Raw genomic sequence first — 20,449 nt, 5'->3', positions numbered from 1 at the left:
AATGGAATATTATTTGACCATAAATATATATGAAGTACTGATAAATAGTACAACATGGATGTACCTTGGAAACATTATGCTAAATGAAAGAAACCAAACACAAAACACCAGATATTGCATGGTCCAATTTATATGAAATGTCCACAATAGGGAAATCCATAGAGACAGAAAGTAGATTAGCTAGTGGTTGCCAGGATTGGAGGGGAGAGAGGAACTAGGAGTTACTGTTAACAGGTACTGGGTTTCTTTATGAAGTGATGGAAATGTTCTGGAACTGAGCTGTATACTTTATATAAGAGTGAATTTTATGTTATGTAAATTATACTTAAATAAAAATGTCAAAGTAAAAAATAGAAAACAGAAATAAGTTTCTCTGTGATGATCTCTGAACTTAGCAGTCCTTTTCAGCTGGATAGAATGGGCCTCAGTAGAAGAAAAGACAAACTTAGACCACATGCTATTTTCTGTAGGACTAGCCCTGCTAGAAAAAAATTCCTATTTTTATTTACTTCAAGGAACGTCTGCTTGAGCCATGATCTCTACTAGGTGTGGGGATAAATCCCTGTGCTGGATGACTTCATGATACAGTGGGAGACAAACTCACAAACTAAATTTGATTCCATATGATTAACAATAATAAAGCTTTGTAAACATGCCATGCTGAATTATGCCTAGCACTGGGTGAGCATGGGGCAGGATAGAAGAAATGGGAAGGTAACAGAGAGAGCTTCAAAGAGGACATCACATTTGAGCTGAGCCTTGGAGAACACTTAGGCATTTACAAAGTAAAAAACGGGAGGCCGTTCCAAGCAGAGTGAAGAACACAACCTTAAGTATGAAAGTGTGGGGTAGTCATCAAGACTAATGATGGACCCAAAGTGAGGCTGAAAAAAACATGGGTGTGAATCTCAAATGCTGTGCTAGGAGGTTCAGACATTACCCTACAGGCAGGGTTTGGCAGGATGAGATCTGTATTTTTTAAAAGATAATCCTGTGGAGGTAGGGTGGTAGGAGAAACAAGGCAGAGAGAAAAGCTTAGAAGCTTGTTATGGTTATATGTGGTTATAAAGCAGACTCTTCTCTCCATTTTCTTCTCCCTTCCCAGTCCTCTCTTTTCTCACCCCCTTCTTCAGGTATCACCCTCTTCTACAACAGAGATGTCAGCCGCCTCTCAGTTTGCCCAGCTCATGTGGAAGTGTCTAGCTGTGTGATTAACCTCCATCCTCTTCTTTACTAAGCTGCCAGGTGGGGGTTAGCATCAAACACTGCTTCCTTCCAGCACTGGACATGTTTGCTGGCATTGCTAGAAAACATTAGTGGAGCCAGGTCTAAGAGAAGAGTCCACATGAAGCCTCTTGTGAGTTCAGGAGTTTCGTGGCGTGGATGATTGTCCCCATTCGTGACTCTTTTTAGTACCACTGTAATGATGTGCATATCCCAGCCAGGCAGATAATAGTGGAGGCTCTCTTATGTCTCAATTAAATGTTATGATTAAATAGAGTCATAAAAACTCACAGAAGACAAAGCCTTTTTTTTTTTTTTTTTTTTTTTTTGCGGTACGCGGGCTTCTCACTGTTGCGGCCTCTCCCGCTGCAGAGCACAGGCTCTGGACGCGCAGGCTCAGCGGCCATGGCTCATGGGCCTAGCTGCTCCGCAGCATGTGGGATCTTCCCGGACTGGGGCACGAACCCGTGTCCCCTGCATCGGCAGGCGGACTCTCAACCACTACGCCACCAGGGAAGCCCAAGACAAAGCCTTTTATAAACGGAATTTTGTAATGATGGGCTATTAAATATGTTTTGGACCAAGAGAGTCTGTTCCCATCTTAAGCAAGCCCACTTTACTCCTCCTCATCATTGAGGACCCAAGGCCAGGCCCCAGAACAACACCCCCCCCCAGCCCCCTCGCCCCAACCTCTTCTTGTCCATCACTCAGCTGGCCACTTCCTTTCCATCGTCCTCTCCCCTATCCCCACTGTGGCCTTCCTATCAATCCTTTTCAAGCTACACACCTTACAGGGAAAGGCATCATCTCCCCTACCTTCCAGACTGGGGCACAAAGGTCCTCCTCTTAAAGCCGTGATTTGCCCTGGCTCTAGCTGTCTATTGGCCTGGAACCCTGGCATTGTTACAGTGATTCCATTATCCTGCTGGTGTCATATCCAAGAAACTGTTACTTAATCTAAGGTCACAGATTTATACCGATATTTCCTTTTAAGAGTTTCAGTCTTAGCTGTGAAACACTTACATTTAGGTCTTTGATCCACTTTGAGTTAGTTTTTGTATATGATGTGAAAAAAATTCATTCTTCTGCATGTGGATCTCCAACTGTTCCAGCATCATTTGTTGAAAACACTATACTTTCACCATTAAAGGGTCTTGGCATCCTCATCAGAAAACAACTGACCATGGACATATGGGTTTATTTCTGGACTCTCAATTCCATTTCACATGTCTATCCTTATGCCAGAACCACACTATCTTGATTACTGTAACTTTGTAATATGTTCTGAAATCAGGAAACCTGAATCCTCTTTGTTCTTTTTTCCCCAAGATTGTTTTGGCTACTCTGACTCCTTTGCATTTCCATATGAATTTTGGGATCAACTCATCCATTTCTGCAAAAGAGCCCACTGGGGTTGTGACAGGGATTGCACTGAATCTGTAGACCAATTTGGGGAGCACTGCCATCTTAACAATATTAAGTCTTCCATTCCAGGAATGTGGGATGTCTTTCTGTTTATTTAAGTCTTTAATTTCTTTCAAAGATGTTTTATAATTTTCAGTGTATAAGTTTTCCACTTTGTTTGTTAGACTTATTCCTAAGTATTTTATTCTTTTTGATGCTAACCGTAACTTGAAGTGTTTACTTAATTTCACTTTTGAATTGTTCATTCTGGGTTACTAATATATAGAATTACAACTGATTTTGTGTTTTGAGTTTATATGCTATCATTTAGAAGATACTTCTGATCAGGTATAAAACATGACTTATAGGAGTTCACTTTTTACTGGTAAAAGGAATAAATAAACAGATGTATAAACCAGGGATTTGTTAATTGTCCTGCTGAGCACCTACAGATGTTAGATAGAAATTTATTTTTAGCTATAATATGCTTGAAATACACACACACACACACACACACATATACACTCAGAGTAATAATCCATTTTTCTGGCTGTCATATTTTAGATAACCTGAACATTCTGAAACACATCTGTGAACTCAAAAATGATTTGCAAGAAAGTTTCAAGTCTTTCTGTCTGACATTTATTTTTTTCCTCTTTTGACCTTGCAAACTTCTTCTCATCCTGTAAGACCTAGCTTAAATGTCACATCTCCTGATCCACCCCCAGAAAAACCCTCTTCTGGCAGAACAAACCCTCCTGTTTCTGGGTTGTACAGTATGCATCCTATAACGAAGCATAATTATTCATTTCCATACTCTTATCTTTTCCAAGTCTGTGGCCTTCTTGGGGGCAGGCTCAAGGGGGAAGTCCCCACTTCAGTCTTTACAATTCCCAGCACCTCAACCCACTGATGTCCTGGCTGGCTCCAGCCAGCCTGGGATTCGGTGACTCAGATATCACTGCTCTGTTCCCACCTGCCACATCACCAATGTGGCCAGCCCTTTGTTGCCAGCCAAACTGGGAGCCCAGGCATTGGGGAGAGCATTAGATGGCTACATAGCCTCCTGAGTCCCAGCACACTGTATTGGCCCAGGATTTGGGACTATGCCTCTGCCTTTCTACCCTGACTCACAAATCTAATCTGCAGTTGACCTGGGAGACTTGCCTGGAAGAACAGTCCTCTCTAGGCTTGGAGGCCGCCCTGAGCATGGCCTGGTCAACTTGGGCTGGCATACAGTGGGCACTTTTGAGGACAATCTGCTGAATAAATGAACACAAGCCCACTCAATTTTACTTCATCAGCCTCAATCTCTCTTCTCAGAGGAGTGGTTTGATCTTACACATACCACTTGGGTATCTGATTTCATTTGATACCTTTAATTTTGCTAGGGTCACCATCAGGAGTGCAAAGACTGAGACAAGATGATCAGATAACTGGGGCAGCCAGTAGTCAATGACAAGAATGAGGAGCGACCATAGAAAACAGAGGTGATCACAGGAGAGAACACAAGAAAAGCACCAAGCAGAGCAGCACACCCATGTAGGGGTCATTTAGTTTGGGAGCAAATGGCTCTCTACACCTCAAAAAGCCCAAGCATATCACTGAGTGCCAAGGCCAAACACACAAGCAAAATGGCTGGTAAAATTCAATGAAAGAACAAGGCAAGATCCCCACAATTCTACAGCCCTAGAGGGCACCAATACATCAAAGTTTAATTCAGTACTATGTTCAAAACAGGAACCTGAGTCATCAAGAAAAGGTTGTGATACCTTTTATAAACCTTTATATCAACAAAATGATATTCACTATACTTTATCAACAGGCTGCCAAGAACAAATACATTTTAGAAACATTCTTTCTAAAAAACGCAAATTTTCTCACTGATGTCAGAGCTTAAAGTAGTATCAGTTAGCTAGACAGCAAGGGCCACCTCATTCCCCAACGATATCAGATGGCTAAGGCATCATGGCACGCATAGACACACATCACTTACAATGAACCAAAGTACTTTACAACTCAGGTATTCAGGGACTTGGAGAGGGCCTGAGTATGAGTTTTACAGTAAGAAGTTCTTTTGAGAGAAGCAACTTTGAGGCAAAGATGGTATCTCTAAGACAGCACTCACATCCTGAGTTAGCCAGGTCCAAACCAGACAAGCTCTACCCCCTAAAATTAAACTAAATTTCCCAGATTTCTCTTTGGAGCCTGATTCTCTTGGTACCTTGGCTACTCATCCAGTTCCTGTTCTGTGGTTCAAATTTCATGTTCATGATTCTTACTACTCTGTTTAACTTTTGGTGTCTTTATCTGGATATGTGGTGGCTGACTCTGGCTTCATCCCACGATTCCACCTCCTGACTCTCAACTCCTGACATTCACCCCTGGCTACTCTAGCGCTGGCTCCTATCCACTTGATCTTGTTTTACTACCTCTTTGTTCTTGGCCAGGCCATGCTAGGAGGTCAAGGTACATCCACATAATAATAAATAAAGTACGTTACACTGGGCTTTGCTTAGCTATTTTGTACATGACTCCAAATATATCCATCTTGTTTGAATTAGATTCCCTTGGGGTGGTACTTTTTGATTTGACTTTTCCCGAAGAGAAACAGTATATACTGTCATTGGGTAGCCATTTCATAATGAGGTATATCCCATGCCCAAAGAATAAGATGGTTCAAATCCTGGCTGGTTATATTCATTCAGAAATAGAAGCCCTAAATGTCAGATGTAAATGAAGATAGACAGTTAATTGTCCTCTGGGATCTAAAAGGGCAGACTTAGCCATGACGGAAGAGGTTCTCAAACTTTCATGTGCAAAGAGTTGGGAAGCTAGTAAAATGTAGATTCCTGGGCTCTACCCCTAGAAAGTCTAATTCAGAGATCTGGGTCCAAGAATCTGCATTTTAAACAAGAGTCTTAGGTAATCCTGATGTAGTTAGTCCTTGGACTACCCTTTGAGAAACACTATATCACAGCAATGAGAAATCTGACAAACATGGGGCAAGCACAGTAATTAAAAGATCCCACCAATCCTTCCTTTCTTAGAAGCTATGATGCACCTTGCCTAAGGCAGGTCACCTGGCCAACTTTTTCCTAATACTCTTATTCCCAATCATCAGCTTGGTTCCAAGATCAACTTAAGGTTTGTTTTAAAAATATATGTGAATTTCCCAAGTTTCCATAAAAAAGATATTTGAATGTTTTTCGAGTAAATGGGAGTAGATGTCCAAGTTATAGTTTTCTCTCAACTGAGGAAGAAGTGCTATAAAGAAAAATATACGATTTAAGCTACAAGCTACTGTCCTTCATCACACATACCTTCTCCTCTTAGAACATCTCCCTATGATGATTTCAAAAGTCTCACGATTTTACCCAAATCAAACAAAATATATTAAATTTAATAGCAATCACTGCTACTTTAAATAAGGAATGAAAACATCCATTTGATCCAGAAAATCTTCAAATGAGCTCTCCAGCAATACCTATATTACTGGTGAAGGTATCTGTACCTGAACATTCTGATGCCCAGGAGCCTGGCAGACCAAGAACAGCAGAGCCCAGGAAAGACGGCAGGCTGTGCACTTGACTGGGTAGGCCATTTCCCTGGGCACATCCCTAAGCAAACCCGAAGGGGGAGCTCAGGAAAATCAGTTTAATTGGGAGGATTCTGATGGCCATAGGATGCTCCTGGAATCTAAGATGACAGAAGATATTGATGCACTATTAGGTCCAGGAGGCCTGTCTGATATTTGAGATAATGGGGCCTCCATTTGTTTCAGGACGATGCCTTCATTTTTGCACTAACATGGTTTATGGCTTGCAAGGGATATGTGGACTGACTGATGCAGACATTAAGGATGTTGGAGCTCCATTCTTACTATTATTGTGATATGTGTATGTGTTTGTTTTTTCTTCCTAGGAGGATCTTTATTTTTTCTCCCAAATCTCATAACTGGTTATACAGACATTTAATTGAGAGGAATAATTATGAATTACGATATTTTTTCTTTCAAACTTTCCTACCTGAATCATTTATTGCCGACATTACAAGCATTTTAAATATTGTAAAATTAAAGTTTTAAAAATAAACATTGCTAGCAGGCAAGCTCAAGCCCAGAAAAACTCAGTTTTTAAAAGACATGAATGTTTCTTAATCGGAGTCTTGTATACTATAAGACTGCTAATTTACAGGAAAAAAAGGAATTTAAAGTCAGCAACAAAAGTAGTTGATTGAGAATGAAATTCAGGTAGCTTAACTCCATAAAGGCAAAGGGACAGTGAAACTCCATGGATAAGGACGATCAGAGGTAGCATGACTTAACATGTGAGAATACTAGTTAAAAGCACAAAAAGTTAGGAGTATGTTCTGGGGAAAATGCCTAATTAGGAAATTAAAGCTGAACTGTTGACCTAGAGCTTCTGAACACTTTTATCACTCTGTTATTCGGTAAATAAAGCAAGGAGGACAAATTTTATCCAGCTTATGCTTGCTGTTCAACTCTGACCCTTGCCTACTGAATGACTTTAAATATGTGTTACAGAAAAAATGATACCACTTTAATTTCCAGCTCCATCCCCATCTGGCCAGAGAGAGGATAAATTAATATTATCCTGTTTTGTCTTTAGGGCTTCTGATGCCCCCAAGGACCAGCCTGTGGGACAGTCTGTTTTGGCAGAGAGTCTCGGCTGGAATCAGAAGAGCAGGATTCAGGACAGGGCCAGTTCACGTAACACAGCTCAGAGCCATACAACACAACTTGCTCCGAGGATGTTGGGCATTGTGCTTCATTAGGAAACAAAATATAAGCTTTCCACACCATTAGGAATGACTTTAGGAGTGAAAGCACATAAGACGATGCCTCACCTCATCAACAATGCACTGCAGAAGCTGGAGAGGCTGCAATGGGAAAGAAGAAAGGAAAAAGTATTAGCCTCTATGCAATATCTTTACAGTGGAGTGGAAAGAAAAAATCATTAATGCAATAAAATATAGCAAGATTAATCAACAACAGCAAACTCTTATAAAAACATTGATGCTCAGGATGTTCCATTATTTCTAATGGTACCTTATCTAATACAGGCAGTTAAAGGTTTGCATTTTCTTCAAAATGCAATTTGCTAACTTTAAAACAAGGCATTCAAGCATGCAAAGGAAGCAGCCATCAGGAAAAAGAAAAGTGAATTTTTTCTGAACTCATAAAGCTTACCATTAAAGATCCCTGGTTTTTCTGAATCTGAAAAAAGGCAATATGTAATTAGCATGTCATAATCAAAATGACTCACTTGGACACATTATGATCACTGAGAGAAAATTATTGCATTGCTGGTGGCAATTTGTGGGCATGTGTTAACACAATTTACATAATGAAAATACACAAATGTTAATAGCTCGCTTCTCATTTATAGGCGAAAGTCAGCAGAATGTTAATTTCACACAACACTTTTTAGTACCCTCCAGGTTGTATTAGAATAGGGAGAAAAACCATAATCCATTTCAAAAGGCTGTTTACGATTCAGATATAAATAATGTTTTATATTGCTAGATTGTGAACACTGGGCTTAATGTTGCAATCACTGCTAATGTTATGAAGCTCACTCTTTTTAAATTAAAAACCGATTTATTTAAAATTGAAATTAAATCATAGTCAGAAATTAGAATTTTGGATTCCTGCCAGTGTCTGCTCACAATCCCCTATTTTGTGAAGAAAACTTTAATTATGTGGTTGAAGTATTTGCCTCTGACTCAGGAGTGGGTAAAGACTCCACCTTTTCCAAAGTTCCTTCAGCAGGGCAGCAATGCTTTCTGGGAAAATCAGATTCATGCAAGTTTTAACACTGGTTTTCAGGGGATAAGAGCAGAGTCAAAGAAGATGCCTGTTCTGGAGGCAGCTGCTCACACAGCTGACACCGATAAACCACATCTCTTAGAAAGTTACTAAAATGTGACACCAAATTAATAAAACATCCACTTAGTAGTTAAAGTATTAAACACTTCAATGTGTGCCCCCAATCAAAAAAAAAAAAATTGCCTGCCATTATTACAAACTCAATGAAAATGGAGTCCCAGGTACTAAATTTCCTAAGGAGGAAAATTTCAGGAACCAAATATAACTATTGAGGAGTCAGTTGTTTGCTGTGATAATTGTGCTTCAACCAGCTGGTAAAATAAAGGTAAACTAGTTAATAGTCCCTTATATGCTTTTAATGGTGCTTTTAAAAGTTCTTTCACATACACGTTCTCATTAGATCTCACAACCACGCTGAGCTTGGCAGAGATGGTCATCTCTAGTCTATGATGGGAAAAACCGGGCCTCCCAGAGGTGGGCAGGCCCAAGGCCACAGGAGCAGGCTGTGGTTGTGCTAGGGCCTCTCCCGTGCTCCTTTCTCTCCAGCATCATATCTGCCTACAATCACAGCATTCCTTAAAAACAACTGGATTTGCATGTGTTTATACTTGGCATGGTAAAGTTGATAAATGATCAGTTTTGGCACGTGGGTTCTTCTCAACTAGACTGTTGAGCTCCTCAAGGGCAGAAGCCAAGTTTTTGCATTTCTTTTGCATCCCTGTGGCTGATCAGCAGACCCTTCCACCGAGTGCTAGATGTTTTAAAAAGTGCTTTCCCATGTATTATCACAACTGAACATGGTACCCACTCCTTCCTGCTCTTGGCTCCTCATCATGCCCTCCCCAATCACCACTCCCTGAAACTTCCATCTCAGGTTGATTGGCTCTTAGTCTACTTTGATAGTTCCTACTGAATGCTGTCCTGATGCTTCTTCTTGTTCCTCTAGCTAATGAGTACTTCTGCATAAGGGTCTGCGGGGAAAGATTTACATTAAAAAGGAAGACAGAGCTGTTAACTACCACCTTGGAGTGGTTAGGGTTTTAGTAACAAGCCACAGCACCTTTAAAAAAATCATGAAAAAATCCAGGTAAATTCTCCTATGAGATATCTTTGGTGTTTGCTTTTACAGCTGGTCCTTGATCAACATGGGTTTGAACTGTGCAGGTCCACTTATATGTGGCTAGTTTTCATTAGTAAATACTACAGTACTAAGTGGTCCATGGTTGGCTGAATCCACGGATGCGAAGGAACCTCGGATACTTGGAAACTGGGGGCCGACTAAATTATATGCAGATTAACCCCCTCGTTGTTCAAGGGTCAACTGTATTTTTTTAAAGTACACACAGATAAGCACCGCCTCCCCCAAACATTCTCAGTAAGATATATCTGCTTCAACAGGAGAGTTACTTTTTCTAGTGTACACAGAATTAGAAAGCTGTTTTTAATATCAAAGAGAATGTTTTTCATAAATTTCCAATAGTCAGGGGGATTACAAATTCTCTGAGGAAAACATGTAGCAAATATTTTAAGTGACATGTTTCAAAATAAATTCAGGAATGGATTGTGAGACACTGTTCCCAGTAACATGAGTTGCGTGAGCTAAATGAAAATTTCCTCATAAACCGAGACCTTAGAAAAAGTTTCCACCCTGCCCTAATCTGTGGGTTAAAAGCATGGTTTAAGGCAGCTTAAAATTGTACTATTTTAACACTTGCTCTTTACTACAAGAAAAGGAGAAACAGCAATATCAAAGTCTGTTTTATGATCTTATAACCATACTGTTATACTGTTTTGCCCAGGTTTTTAAAGGGAGACGCTGTTATCAGGTTTTATCACACAGTTTTGATAGCAACATACTACATGAAACCATCTTCCTAAATTTTGTATTAAGGTAGCAGTGGCAGTACCTGAAATTGATTCAAAATTCTTAAGATACTCACTTTTTAACAGTTACACAATGCAGTGACATATCTTCTATTTCCCAAGAATCTGATGATGCAACATCATTGTAATTGATTCATTTCTCAATTAAATAAAGCTACTGTGCTTTTCTTTATATGAATGCCACATAGACCATAGAGTTAGATGTATTATCTCCTTTCTCTGTCTCAGATATATGGCCTTAAGTGCTATATTCTGTTCCTCTGTTAGTTCCACCAGAAAATTTAATGTCACGGTCATATTTGTCAAATTCTGAACTGCCATAAACTCAACTGTATTTATATTAGGCATATTTTTCACTGCTAAACTCTTTGTTGTTTACCTTTTTCAAGATCACATTACTGTACAGGCGCAGCAATCATAAAACAGATCCAAACAAAGTCAGCCTCCAGTCGTGGCCTCTGCTTTTGCACACAGTTCATGAAAAAGTGAAGCCCCTAGTTTTAAAGCACATTAAAAGTGGTACTAAGGGTCCTCAATATAAAATGTTAGCTTCGTGAATGCCTCTCTTTATTCTGGGTCTGCCTTGCAAATGCTCAGCTGTGAGAGCAGAGTTCAGGGGGACACAATAACATTGTTAGGGCTCATGTACTGCATGCACCTCCCAACATATGAGATGCTGTTTATAACTAACTTGTCCAAGTCCACCTTCCTGCCTGTACATTTTGCTTGTGTTGAGTTTTCTATGTCTAACTGACACCGGGGGACAAAGAACAGAATGATAATTGCTCCAGTCATAGGCTTTGCTAATCAGTCTCTAGAACTAGTAGCATTTTGAAACACTATTTAGACAAATCTCTTCCCTCTTCTGGGCATAGCTTTTTTTTTTTTTTCTTTCATCAGCCGTTAGGTTCAAGATGTTAAGCCACACTAACAGGGGATAGTTATGTCTCATTCTAATATAAGACAGACCCTTATGTGTTTAAATGGGGAAGAATGACTTCACAACAGGCAGGTCTAAAAATCAGTTAGGTCTGATATTTAGGGTATTACTGCAGTCGTATTTACCTTGTATTTCCTTGCAAGGGCCATACAGTTGAGTTGGCAATTAAAAAGCTCCCATAATATGACTTGTGACTTTGGAAAACGAACATGGAAAGGAAACTGCCAATGCAAAAGTTTGCTCATGGGGCCTCAGCTATTTAATCAATGACTCTGGTGATAAAAATCAACTTTGGAAGGCTCACATTATGCTTCTATCTCTATAGAGGTACTTTTTACACACAGTGTTAAAGCAGACCTTGCTACCAGCGCTTTTATATTATATTCAGAAGCACAATCAGAAAACTGAAATGAATCCACCTATGTAACTTAGAGAAGACACCAGCTATAGCTTTCATTTTCTCTTTTACTCTCTGAAATTATGGCCTGCCCTGCAGCTCTTGTCTGAGAGATTTATGTGTGACCTGGGTCAGATCTTCCAATACCAGTTGACAAATTTTCTCTTTACATATTTACTGCTTTTCAAGCTTGTGTTATTTTTTCTTAAATAGAAAAAAGAAATATAAAATTAAATTATATGGTTGGGATTTTTTTTAAATATCATTTTTATTTGTTGTGCTCCTGGCATCACATTCTAGCTTTCAATGTTGAACTCTATTCTCTTTTTAAACTTCAAATTTTAGAAACCGTAGTTATTTTGCAAGGACTCTTTTTTTGGGGGGGGGGAGGTCCTTTTTTGGCCGCGCCATGCAGCATGTGGGATCTTAGTTCCCCGACCAGGGATCAAACCCGTGCCCATTGCATTGGAAGTATGGAGTCTTAACCATTGGACCTCCAGGGAAGTCCCAAGGACTCTCTTTTCAAATCAGATTCATTAAGCTATAACTCTGGCTAAATATGAACAGGGATTATGGCAAACTGAGATTTTATATTCAAAATGAAGAATAGTGACCTAATTTTTTTTTTTTTTTCTTTTGGAGATGGAAGGGACCTCCAAGATCTACTCATTTTGCTGTTAGGGAAACTGATGCTCAGAGGGGAACAGTGCCCAAGGCCACAGATAGAACCTGGCTTAGAACTGACTGCTGACTCACAAGGCTCCCTAGTATGGGGACAAATGCATAAACTTTGGAGTCAGAAAGATCCCTGGAATTCCAGTCAGATCCCCATGGCTTCAGAAGCTCCCTCCCTTCACTAGGCTTAGGGCTCTTGTCTAGAAAGTAAAGGATGAGCTAGAGGGGCCCAAAGACCCCCCAACCCCCCAAGCTGCCCATTCAAGCACCATGATTCTTTTTCCTACCTGAAGGAGAACTGACACTGGCACTCAATCTGATTGTATCTGGCACTGTGCTGGGTGATAAGACTTAGGGTCACATCACCTCCAATCCATCATAACTTGCAAAAACAAAGTGCCCAAATCTCAAAAAGCCCTCAGTGAGAGAAAAAAATCACTTCCACATGACCACAAACTGAATACATACTGCTTACTAACACTAACTTAAAATAAGAGTACCCAAACAAAGGACTGTGTTTTTGAAAAGGAACAGAATGAAACTTACCCGGGTTAACTACAAATGGGAATTTTGGCAAACTGATATTTTTAGACACTGAATGTATTATGAGACAAAATAAATGAATAATATATATTATTTCTAATCATATAAATGAACAAAAACAATTCACTTGTGCTATCCTATCTCCCCTGTTCATCAGCCTCTGTCCTTGTTCAAGTTCTTATCATGCCTGTAAATCTATTAGCATAGCTTGTATAGGACAAAACAAAACAAACAAAAAGTAACTCATATCACTTATTTAAACACAAATCAATCACTTAAAAACAAGTGATAAGAGGATTTAGAAAGGGGCTACTCAATAAGGTGTAAGAAGGTCACTGTGATTCCCAAATTCTAAGATCCACTCACTAGCACCTTCTCCCTGCCCCACATCCCAAACTCCGGCCGGGGTGCTGCATTCAGGAGTGACCAGTTTTAAAAAGTTAAAAATAGATATCCCTGAATTTAACAAACAGCTGGGCGGGCTAGAAAGGCTCCAAGATGCCTAGAGGAGGGCACAGCTCAGATGGGACCAGGCAGAAAATCATCGCAGCCATAAATTAGGTCACTTGGCTGTTACTGCTTCCCGAGTATCAAGGACAATGCATTGTCACACAACACACAACAGCTGGAGCACCAAGGTACGGTGCAACATCATTCATGTGCTGGGTCTGCCAGTCAGTGAGCAGGAAAAAAAGGACCTGACTGCCAGTCTATACTCTTTTATCCCTTGTGTATGTAAAACTGACATAGCTCAGGTCCTCCCCAACACAGGTGTACAAGAGCCAGAGTAAATCATCTCCCGGGCAAGTAAATGAGAATTGTAATATTTAGACCTAAATTCTGTGAGAAAAGCAGGGGCTTAGGATCACAATTCAAAACAACCAATGTGAATTACAAAACTGACCTTTTCCCTAATGGTACAAGGTCTGGTCAAGGAGTCCATTAAGCACTAGCTTTTCAAAGATTTTAGACATCTGCTGTATCAAACTTTTCTCTTTTCTTTGTTCCAAAAAATGTGTGGTCTTATTTCAGAATCTAGGAAGAATATCTGTTCTTTGTGTATAGGAGAGGGGTGAGAGGGGGAGGTGTTGCTTTTTCTGAGAAAGGCCTGTTGATCATTCTACTCCTTATGGTCAAATAAATCTGCCACAGCAAAAGTTATTTTAGTGTGTCAAAATGTCTGAAAGGTTTTTTCTGGAGCTATCAGTTAGTTTGCATCTCTATTAGCTTAAATCCTCCACATGCCATAGAGTCCAGAATGATGTTCGAAGTCAAGTAGTCCGATTCCTTGTTCCATGTATAAATTCACTTTATAATATTCTTGACAGGGACTTCCCTGGTGGTCCAGTGGTAAAGAATCGCCTTCCAATGCAGGGGACGTGGGTTCGATCCCTGGTCAGGGAACTAAGTTCCCACATGCCGCAGGGCAACTAAGCCCACGTGCCTCAACTAGAGAGCCCGCCTGTCGCAAACTAGAGAACCCATGCACCCTGGAGTCCAGGCGCTTCAACTAAAGAGAGAAAACCTGCATGCCACAACTAGAGAGAAGCCCGCACACCGCAACAAAGAGCCCGCGCGCCTCAACGAAAAATCCTGCGTGCCACAACTAAGACCCGATGCAGCCAAGAATAATTAAAAAAAAAAAAAGAGTGAGGGAACCAATGAAAAAAAATATTCCTGACAGACAGCTAGCCTGTCTTTGCTAGAAGACTTCCAGTGACGGGATTCCAGTGATTCTATCTTGGGTAGCTTGAATTGTTAGGAAGTTCATTCTTATTTTGAGTCCAAATGTGTCTTCCTATAAGATGTGCCCATGGTCTGGAGCTGTAGTGATTAAGTCTAATGACAGCTCTTCACATATCTGAAGATAGCTGTCATGCCTCCACAATGTTTTCTTTCCTGAACAAACATCCTATTGATATTTTCTTCCTAGGATCATTTGCTATGTTTGGTTGCCCTCTATCCTTCTCCCTTCCATTAGTAATGACACTCTAACAGCATTCCCCCACCCCTAAGCAGCCCACGTGCTTCGTGGGAAGAAGACTTCGCCCCCAGCTTTAGAGATGGGGCATGTGGTCCAGGCTTAAACTAGTTGGCTTCACCTAAATGCCCTGGCTGCAGGGAGTTAAACTGGTCCAATCAAACTGAAGCCCACAGCCTCTGGTTGCTTGTGGGGGAAAAGAGACCTGCTCTTTCCTTCTAAACTGGGAAGCTGGTCACCCCAGGAACTCTACAGCCATTCTTGGTCTGTGAAGGGAGAAGCCTAATAAGAATAGAGCTCAAAGTGACTTACCAGATAAAGTTCTACCTAAAACCAGCGATACTTAGATTTTCGGTCACGTAATTCAATAAATTTCCCTTATGATTGAGGCAACTCTGAGTTGGGTTTTCTGTGAGCTGAACCAGAAAGCTGTCTAGAAGGACCAAGCATGAGTTCACATTCTCCTTTGAGGTTACTCTTCTCTGAGTGTGGTGCTGTATGTCCACGTTCCTCATAAAGTGTGATATCCACGCCTGAACACATACCTTGCACTGACTTAGATCACCTTGCTTTGGACACTATACACTATTTAGAAGACTGTCATAGAGGCTACAAGTGCATTCGCATTTTTGATAGCCACGTCACATAATTGGTTCAGTGGAGAGAAACAGAAGTGTGTAAGTCTTGGGCTGAAAAAGAATTACTTCTTTCCTGTACTCTTCTATTTCTTATGTGTTTCACACTGACAGAGTATTTGTGAGTCAAAATGAGTGGATCATTAAACCAATTACAGAATCTAGACAAGTCTGATGAAGTTTCTACCTGTTGTCTTTCCCCTGTAACTGACAGAAAATGCATCAACCTTCTATTTGTTTGGCTGAGGTGAGTTTTGCCCAACACTGAAGCAGACTCATAGACTTGGTGTCTGAAAGCACCTGAAAGGTTTTTTAATCTGACCTAGCTTCCGCCCCATCTGACCCTTGAATCCCTCCTTTACGCCCCTGCTGACCTGACTTCTGTCTGAATACATACAGTAATGCGGAGCTTACATTTTCTGACTGTCCATTCTACCTCCTGTTCCAGTTCTACCCTAACAGTACAAATCCACATCCTTTCTTACAGAGAATCCTCAAATATCTGAAGACAATTATCACATCTTCTTGGAAGGTTTTATTCTTCGGGTATTAATGCTGGCAGGGTAGAGTGGAAATACGGACATGGAAGAAAAGGGGATGAAATTATTAATTTAAAGCCTAAGGATGTGTATTGATTCTTAGTTCCTGCTGATTCTAAAACATGCTATTGCCAACATGTAAAAAAAGTAAAATTAAACTAAATTATCAATTCATCAATTCATATATGTTTATGAAGTACTTACTCTGTGCCAGCCACTGTACTAGACTCTAGGACTCAGATGATGGATAAGATATAATTGCTGGTCCACAAAAACAAAGTGACTTCTTAAGTTCCCTGAAATTTAGTGGCAGAGCTGAGACTTACGCACAGGGCTTGCACGCACCTCTAAATGTCACTGAATGTTTGTATAAAATATAGTTCGCTGAATTCCAGACGCTGTAAATTTCTAAGACAGCTTCCCCATGCCCCCCAAAACAAGTCATGTTTTTAGGCATTGCAAGGAAGGTTTTCTTTGTGAGCTAAGACTCCACATATCGCTCCTTTTTTTTTTTTTTAACCACGATATATCTCACAACATTTTTTGGCCTGCTGAGATTCTGAGATAAGCTGTAACTGCAGCCAATACATGGTTCATACAGGATTAGGAAAGAAAAAAAAATCTTGAAATACAGTCACATATAACCATGTTAATTAACGTGTGTCTTACTGGCTTGACTGTAAATTCAAAACAGGTTTAAAGAGAAGTCATGGATCTAGAATGAACTGAAGAAAGTCTGACTTCTGTTTCAGAGTTTTGGTTCACATCTCTCATATTTTGATATAAGTAAAATAAGGTTTCAATAAACTCTAAGGGAGGACATGGGGAGATGGTGTTGAGTAAGGTGGCTGAAGGTGTAGAAAAGAGGAGGAAACTGTTCGTACAAGATGAAAGGAGACCACAGAAGTATCTAGTCCAGCATTTTTCAGTCTTGTTTACCAAATAACTCTTAGTTCATACAAGATATTACTTAGACACATTTTGAAAATTAACAGATAATGTGTTCGTGTGTGCATGCATGTGTGTATGTGTCAGAGAGTGGATGCCCACCTACTGTATTTGGCACGTGACTGACCTAGGCCACCTCCATCAGTTTCCAGATGAGAAAACTGAGGTCTGAAAAGAAATAAGGTCAAACAACTAATAGGAACAGCCAGGACCAGAACTCAGGTTAACTCTGTGTGTGTGGCTAGGCGGAAACCATATACTGATAATGATTCAATTTGTCACTTGTTGGGTGTGTCACCTGTTGTACCCCAGTTGCCTCTACCCTGAGTCACTGAGCATTTCCAGCTGCCTGGCTACCAAGGAGGCATAGGGCTGACCAACGATCAGGGGCTGGAGGGAGGCCTTTAGCCGGGAACATTCTTTTGTTTACTGTATTTTACCAAACTAGAGCTAGGACTGGGGTCGAGGTCTCCTCATGCCCAGAATGGTGCTCTCTGAAACCTGTCTCTGAACACAAAACAAGACAAGCTCCATCACCCTCTTTGGTCTCTCTTTCCCCAGACTTCCTTACCTTCCCCCCATGGTGTCACCACCTATAGACCTTGACAGTGTACAGCACAACAGAGTCTACACTTGGTTCTAATTGCTTTCCTCAGTTTCCCACAATTCCTTGGGGACGACACCTTGGCTCTGAGCGTAAACAGACAACTGCCTCCTTTCTTAGCTCCTAGCAGTCCCTGGCACCCTCTTTCCACCTGGTGTGTCCTGGGCAATCTCCAGTCTTAAATCGAATCAGCTCTTTGCTCCTTTCAGGCAACTCACTGATTTTTCAATGAACTTAGCTTGTCTGTTTTATTGGCACTAAAGAAGGTTGGGTTCTTAGCATCATTAACATTTGAGTTGAGGAAGAATTCCCAAACTCCCCAGGCATTAATCCAGAACTGTAAATATCTAAAAAGTAACCTGTACTCAAACAAAGCTTGGCCAGGTCTGCCCCCTTTTTAACTTGGATGCCAATGAGCCCCTAGCCCCAAATCCACCCAAGTTTTCTATACTGAATGTTGATAAGTAAAACACTGGAGTACAATAAAGTTGATGTCTTTGTCTGTTGTTGCTGCTGCTACTACTGCTGTTGAAGACCACTTCCCCCTAGGGATCCATATCCGTCAGCAATTACCTGGCAGGCATGGAGCATCCTACAACAGTAATTTCCATCTCTGTAGACACACCACTTGGAGGCAGTACTTGAATGGATGGGTGTGTAAAGTAAGGATAGCTATTTGGGCTCAAAGCCTCTGGGTCCCTTCTCTCACTTTCTCCCCCTGCCCCATCCCTCTAGAGTGGGAGACAGTCTGACCTTGTTGCCAAATATCTGGTAATCATCAGTGAGTCATTTAATGGCTATGGACCCCCCTTTCCTCCTCTGTAAAATAAATGGGTTGAACTAGACCATTGTAAGATCTCCTCACATCCTGAAATTCTATGATTCCGTGAGGTAGTACCAATGAAACCAAAGGGGGAAAAATGGAAGGCCTTCCAGACCACAAAGTCGAAGAGGAAAAGAAGATAGCGAAGTCACCCCTGAAAGCCAGACTGAGCACCAAGTTCATTACTTCAAACTTCAATTCTATTTCTGGGCTAAACTGATTATTTAAAAATTGTAAAAGTATCATGGTCCCCAGTTACTGAGTTAAAAATGACTAGATTCTGCATATAATTCTATATATTAATGATGGTGATTGTGAATGATAAATTATAACACAAAAAAGAAAGACTGTAAAGGAAGGCTCTTATGGGATCAGAAAAGTAATTCATTTTAGTCCTAACTGGAGTGAGACATGGTCATATATTTTCAGAGTTACATAGATAAATCCCTAAAGTACTTCCTAGAAATATAAATAATACTAATATTACCTTGCTCTTATTTACCACCTTATTTTTTTCAAAGTGGTCTCTTAGGTATTAGCTCATTTGATCATGACGACCAATCCTCCAGCAGTCTAGAAAATGTTCTACAATATGCCAAGTTAAATTCATAAAGGGTGGCAGGGAACCCCTCAGAGGCATGTGCCAACTGACCTTAGGGTAGAAATCTTAAAATGCAGTGATTTCCAACCTCAGACTGGCTCTCAGTCATCTCAAAGGGATTCATGAAATTCTCAAGCTCAATTTCATTATCTGGTCTCTGCTACATGTGCCATCTCCATCCTGACACAGCACTTCTCTCCTCTATCATTCTACCAACCTTTTCTTACTTCCCTCCCAGTGTTGCTTTAAAAGTCATCTAAGGACATTCCCAAACTATTAGGGAGATAAATGTCACAGTAGCAGTAGTAACCTATTGAGTTGAAGTACTGCAAGGACACCAAATACAACGTGCTGCTTTAGACCTTTATCTTTTACAAGATGACTCTCCTCTTGACTAGAATACCTGGAAAGTTCTTTTCCATCCTTCTAGCCTTAGAGCCTCAGCTCAAGCATCATCTACCCTGTGAAACCATAATTTCCTAAAGTGAGCTGACCTCTTACTCTTGAGGCCAGAGCATAGTACCCCCTGTAGGGCTCCTTTTATATCAACTGTCATTTGTTTACATTTTTCTTCCCACTGCATTGGACTCTTTGACAGCAGGGACCACATCTGTTCCATTTCCGTACTCCCAGTGCTTAGCCCAGTGCCAGGACAGAGTAGATGCTCAATGACAAATATATGTTCAATTAAACTGAGATGTATGTCATAAAATAGTTTAGAAGGTGCTATAAAACCAAACCAACATTGGGTTAGTGCTTTTTAAAAAAATAGAGACAATCACTAACCTAGCTGGCTAACTACATATACCTCAACTGAGGTGTTAACAAGTAATTTATCTTTAATGGAAAGTTTCACATTTCTAAGCTACCCACACTTGAGGGATGATTTCTCTTCCATTTCTGCTCCATTTTAAAGATATAGTGGGAACCCACCTCCTGTCTTCAGCATAGACTAAGCAAATAAAATTATGAGACCTCTTGATAAGTATGAAATAGACACTGGGAGAAAAATTTGACATGGGCAATTAAAAAATTCCTGGGAAGAAGCAAATGTTTATCAGGGAACATCTTCATATCACCTAAATTTCACCTCTGCATTTTATGGAACATAAAATCTGATTTTATGGCTTGAAATATCAGTATATTTTAACTGTCTATATCCTCAATAGTGAGGATGAAAATAAACAATGAATTAAAACATGTAGGCTAGGAATGTTTGGAAAAATAAAACTGCACACATATCACTCTTTTGGACTCTTGCCAATTAAAGGTTAGAACCTGAAGTTGGGGTAATAACCTACTGCTGTTTTTTTCTTTGACCAGAGATCTCACACAAAATCTGGATATTTACAGTTTACTAAAATCCTTGATCTTCAAATTTCAAAAAGTTCATGCAACAA

At 40.3% G+C, this 20,449-nt stretch overlaps 1 protein-coding gene across 3 annotated transcripts in view; it reads right to left on the bottom strand.

Annotated features, from left to right (window-relative positions):
* The window catches only part of MAP2K5 (mitogen-activated protein kinase kinase 5), a 257,859-nt gene that overhangs the window by 53,666 nt on the left and 183,744 nt on the right, over window positions 1-20,449 (bottom strand). For all 3 annotated transcript variants that reach the window (XM_082618875.1, XM_082618876.1, XM_082618877.1), the window contains 2 exons: window positions 7,841-7,867; window positions 7,498-7,530 (listed from right to left, as the gene is read on the bottom strand). In XM_082618875.1, coding sequence (XP_082475001.1) covers window positions 7,498-7,530; window positions 7,841-7,867 — 60 coding nt within the window. The remainder of the gene's footprint in view (window positions 1-7,497; window positions 7,531-7,840; window positions 7,868-20,449) is intronic.

Source organism: Mesoplodon mirus, assembly GCF_964341445.2.
Source record: "Mesoplodon mirus genome assembly, chromosome: 4".
Lineage (NCBI taxonomy): Eukaryota > Metazoa > Chordata > Mammalia > Artiodactyla > Ziphiidae > Mesoplodon > Mesoplodon mirus.
The sequence above is the reverse complement of the archived record's forward strand: the minus strand, read 5'-3'. Positions and strand labels throughout refer to the sequence as shown.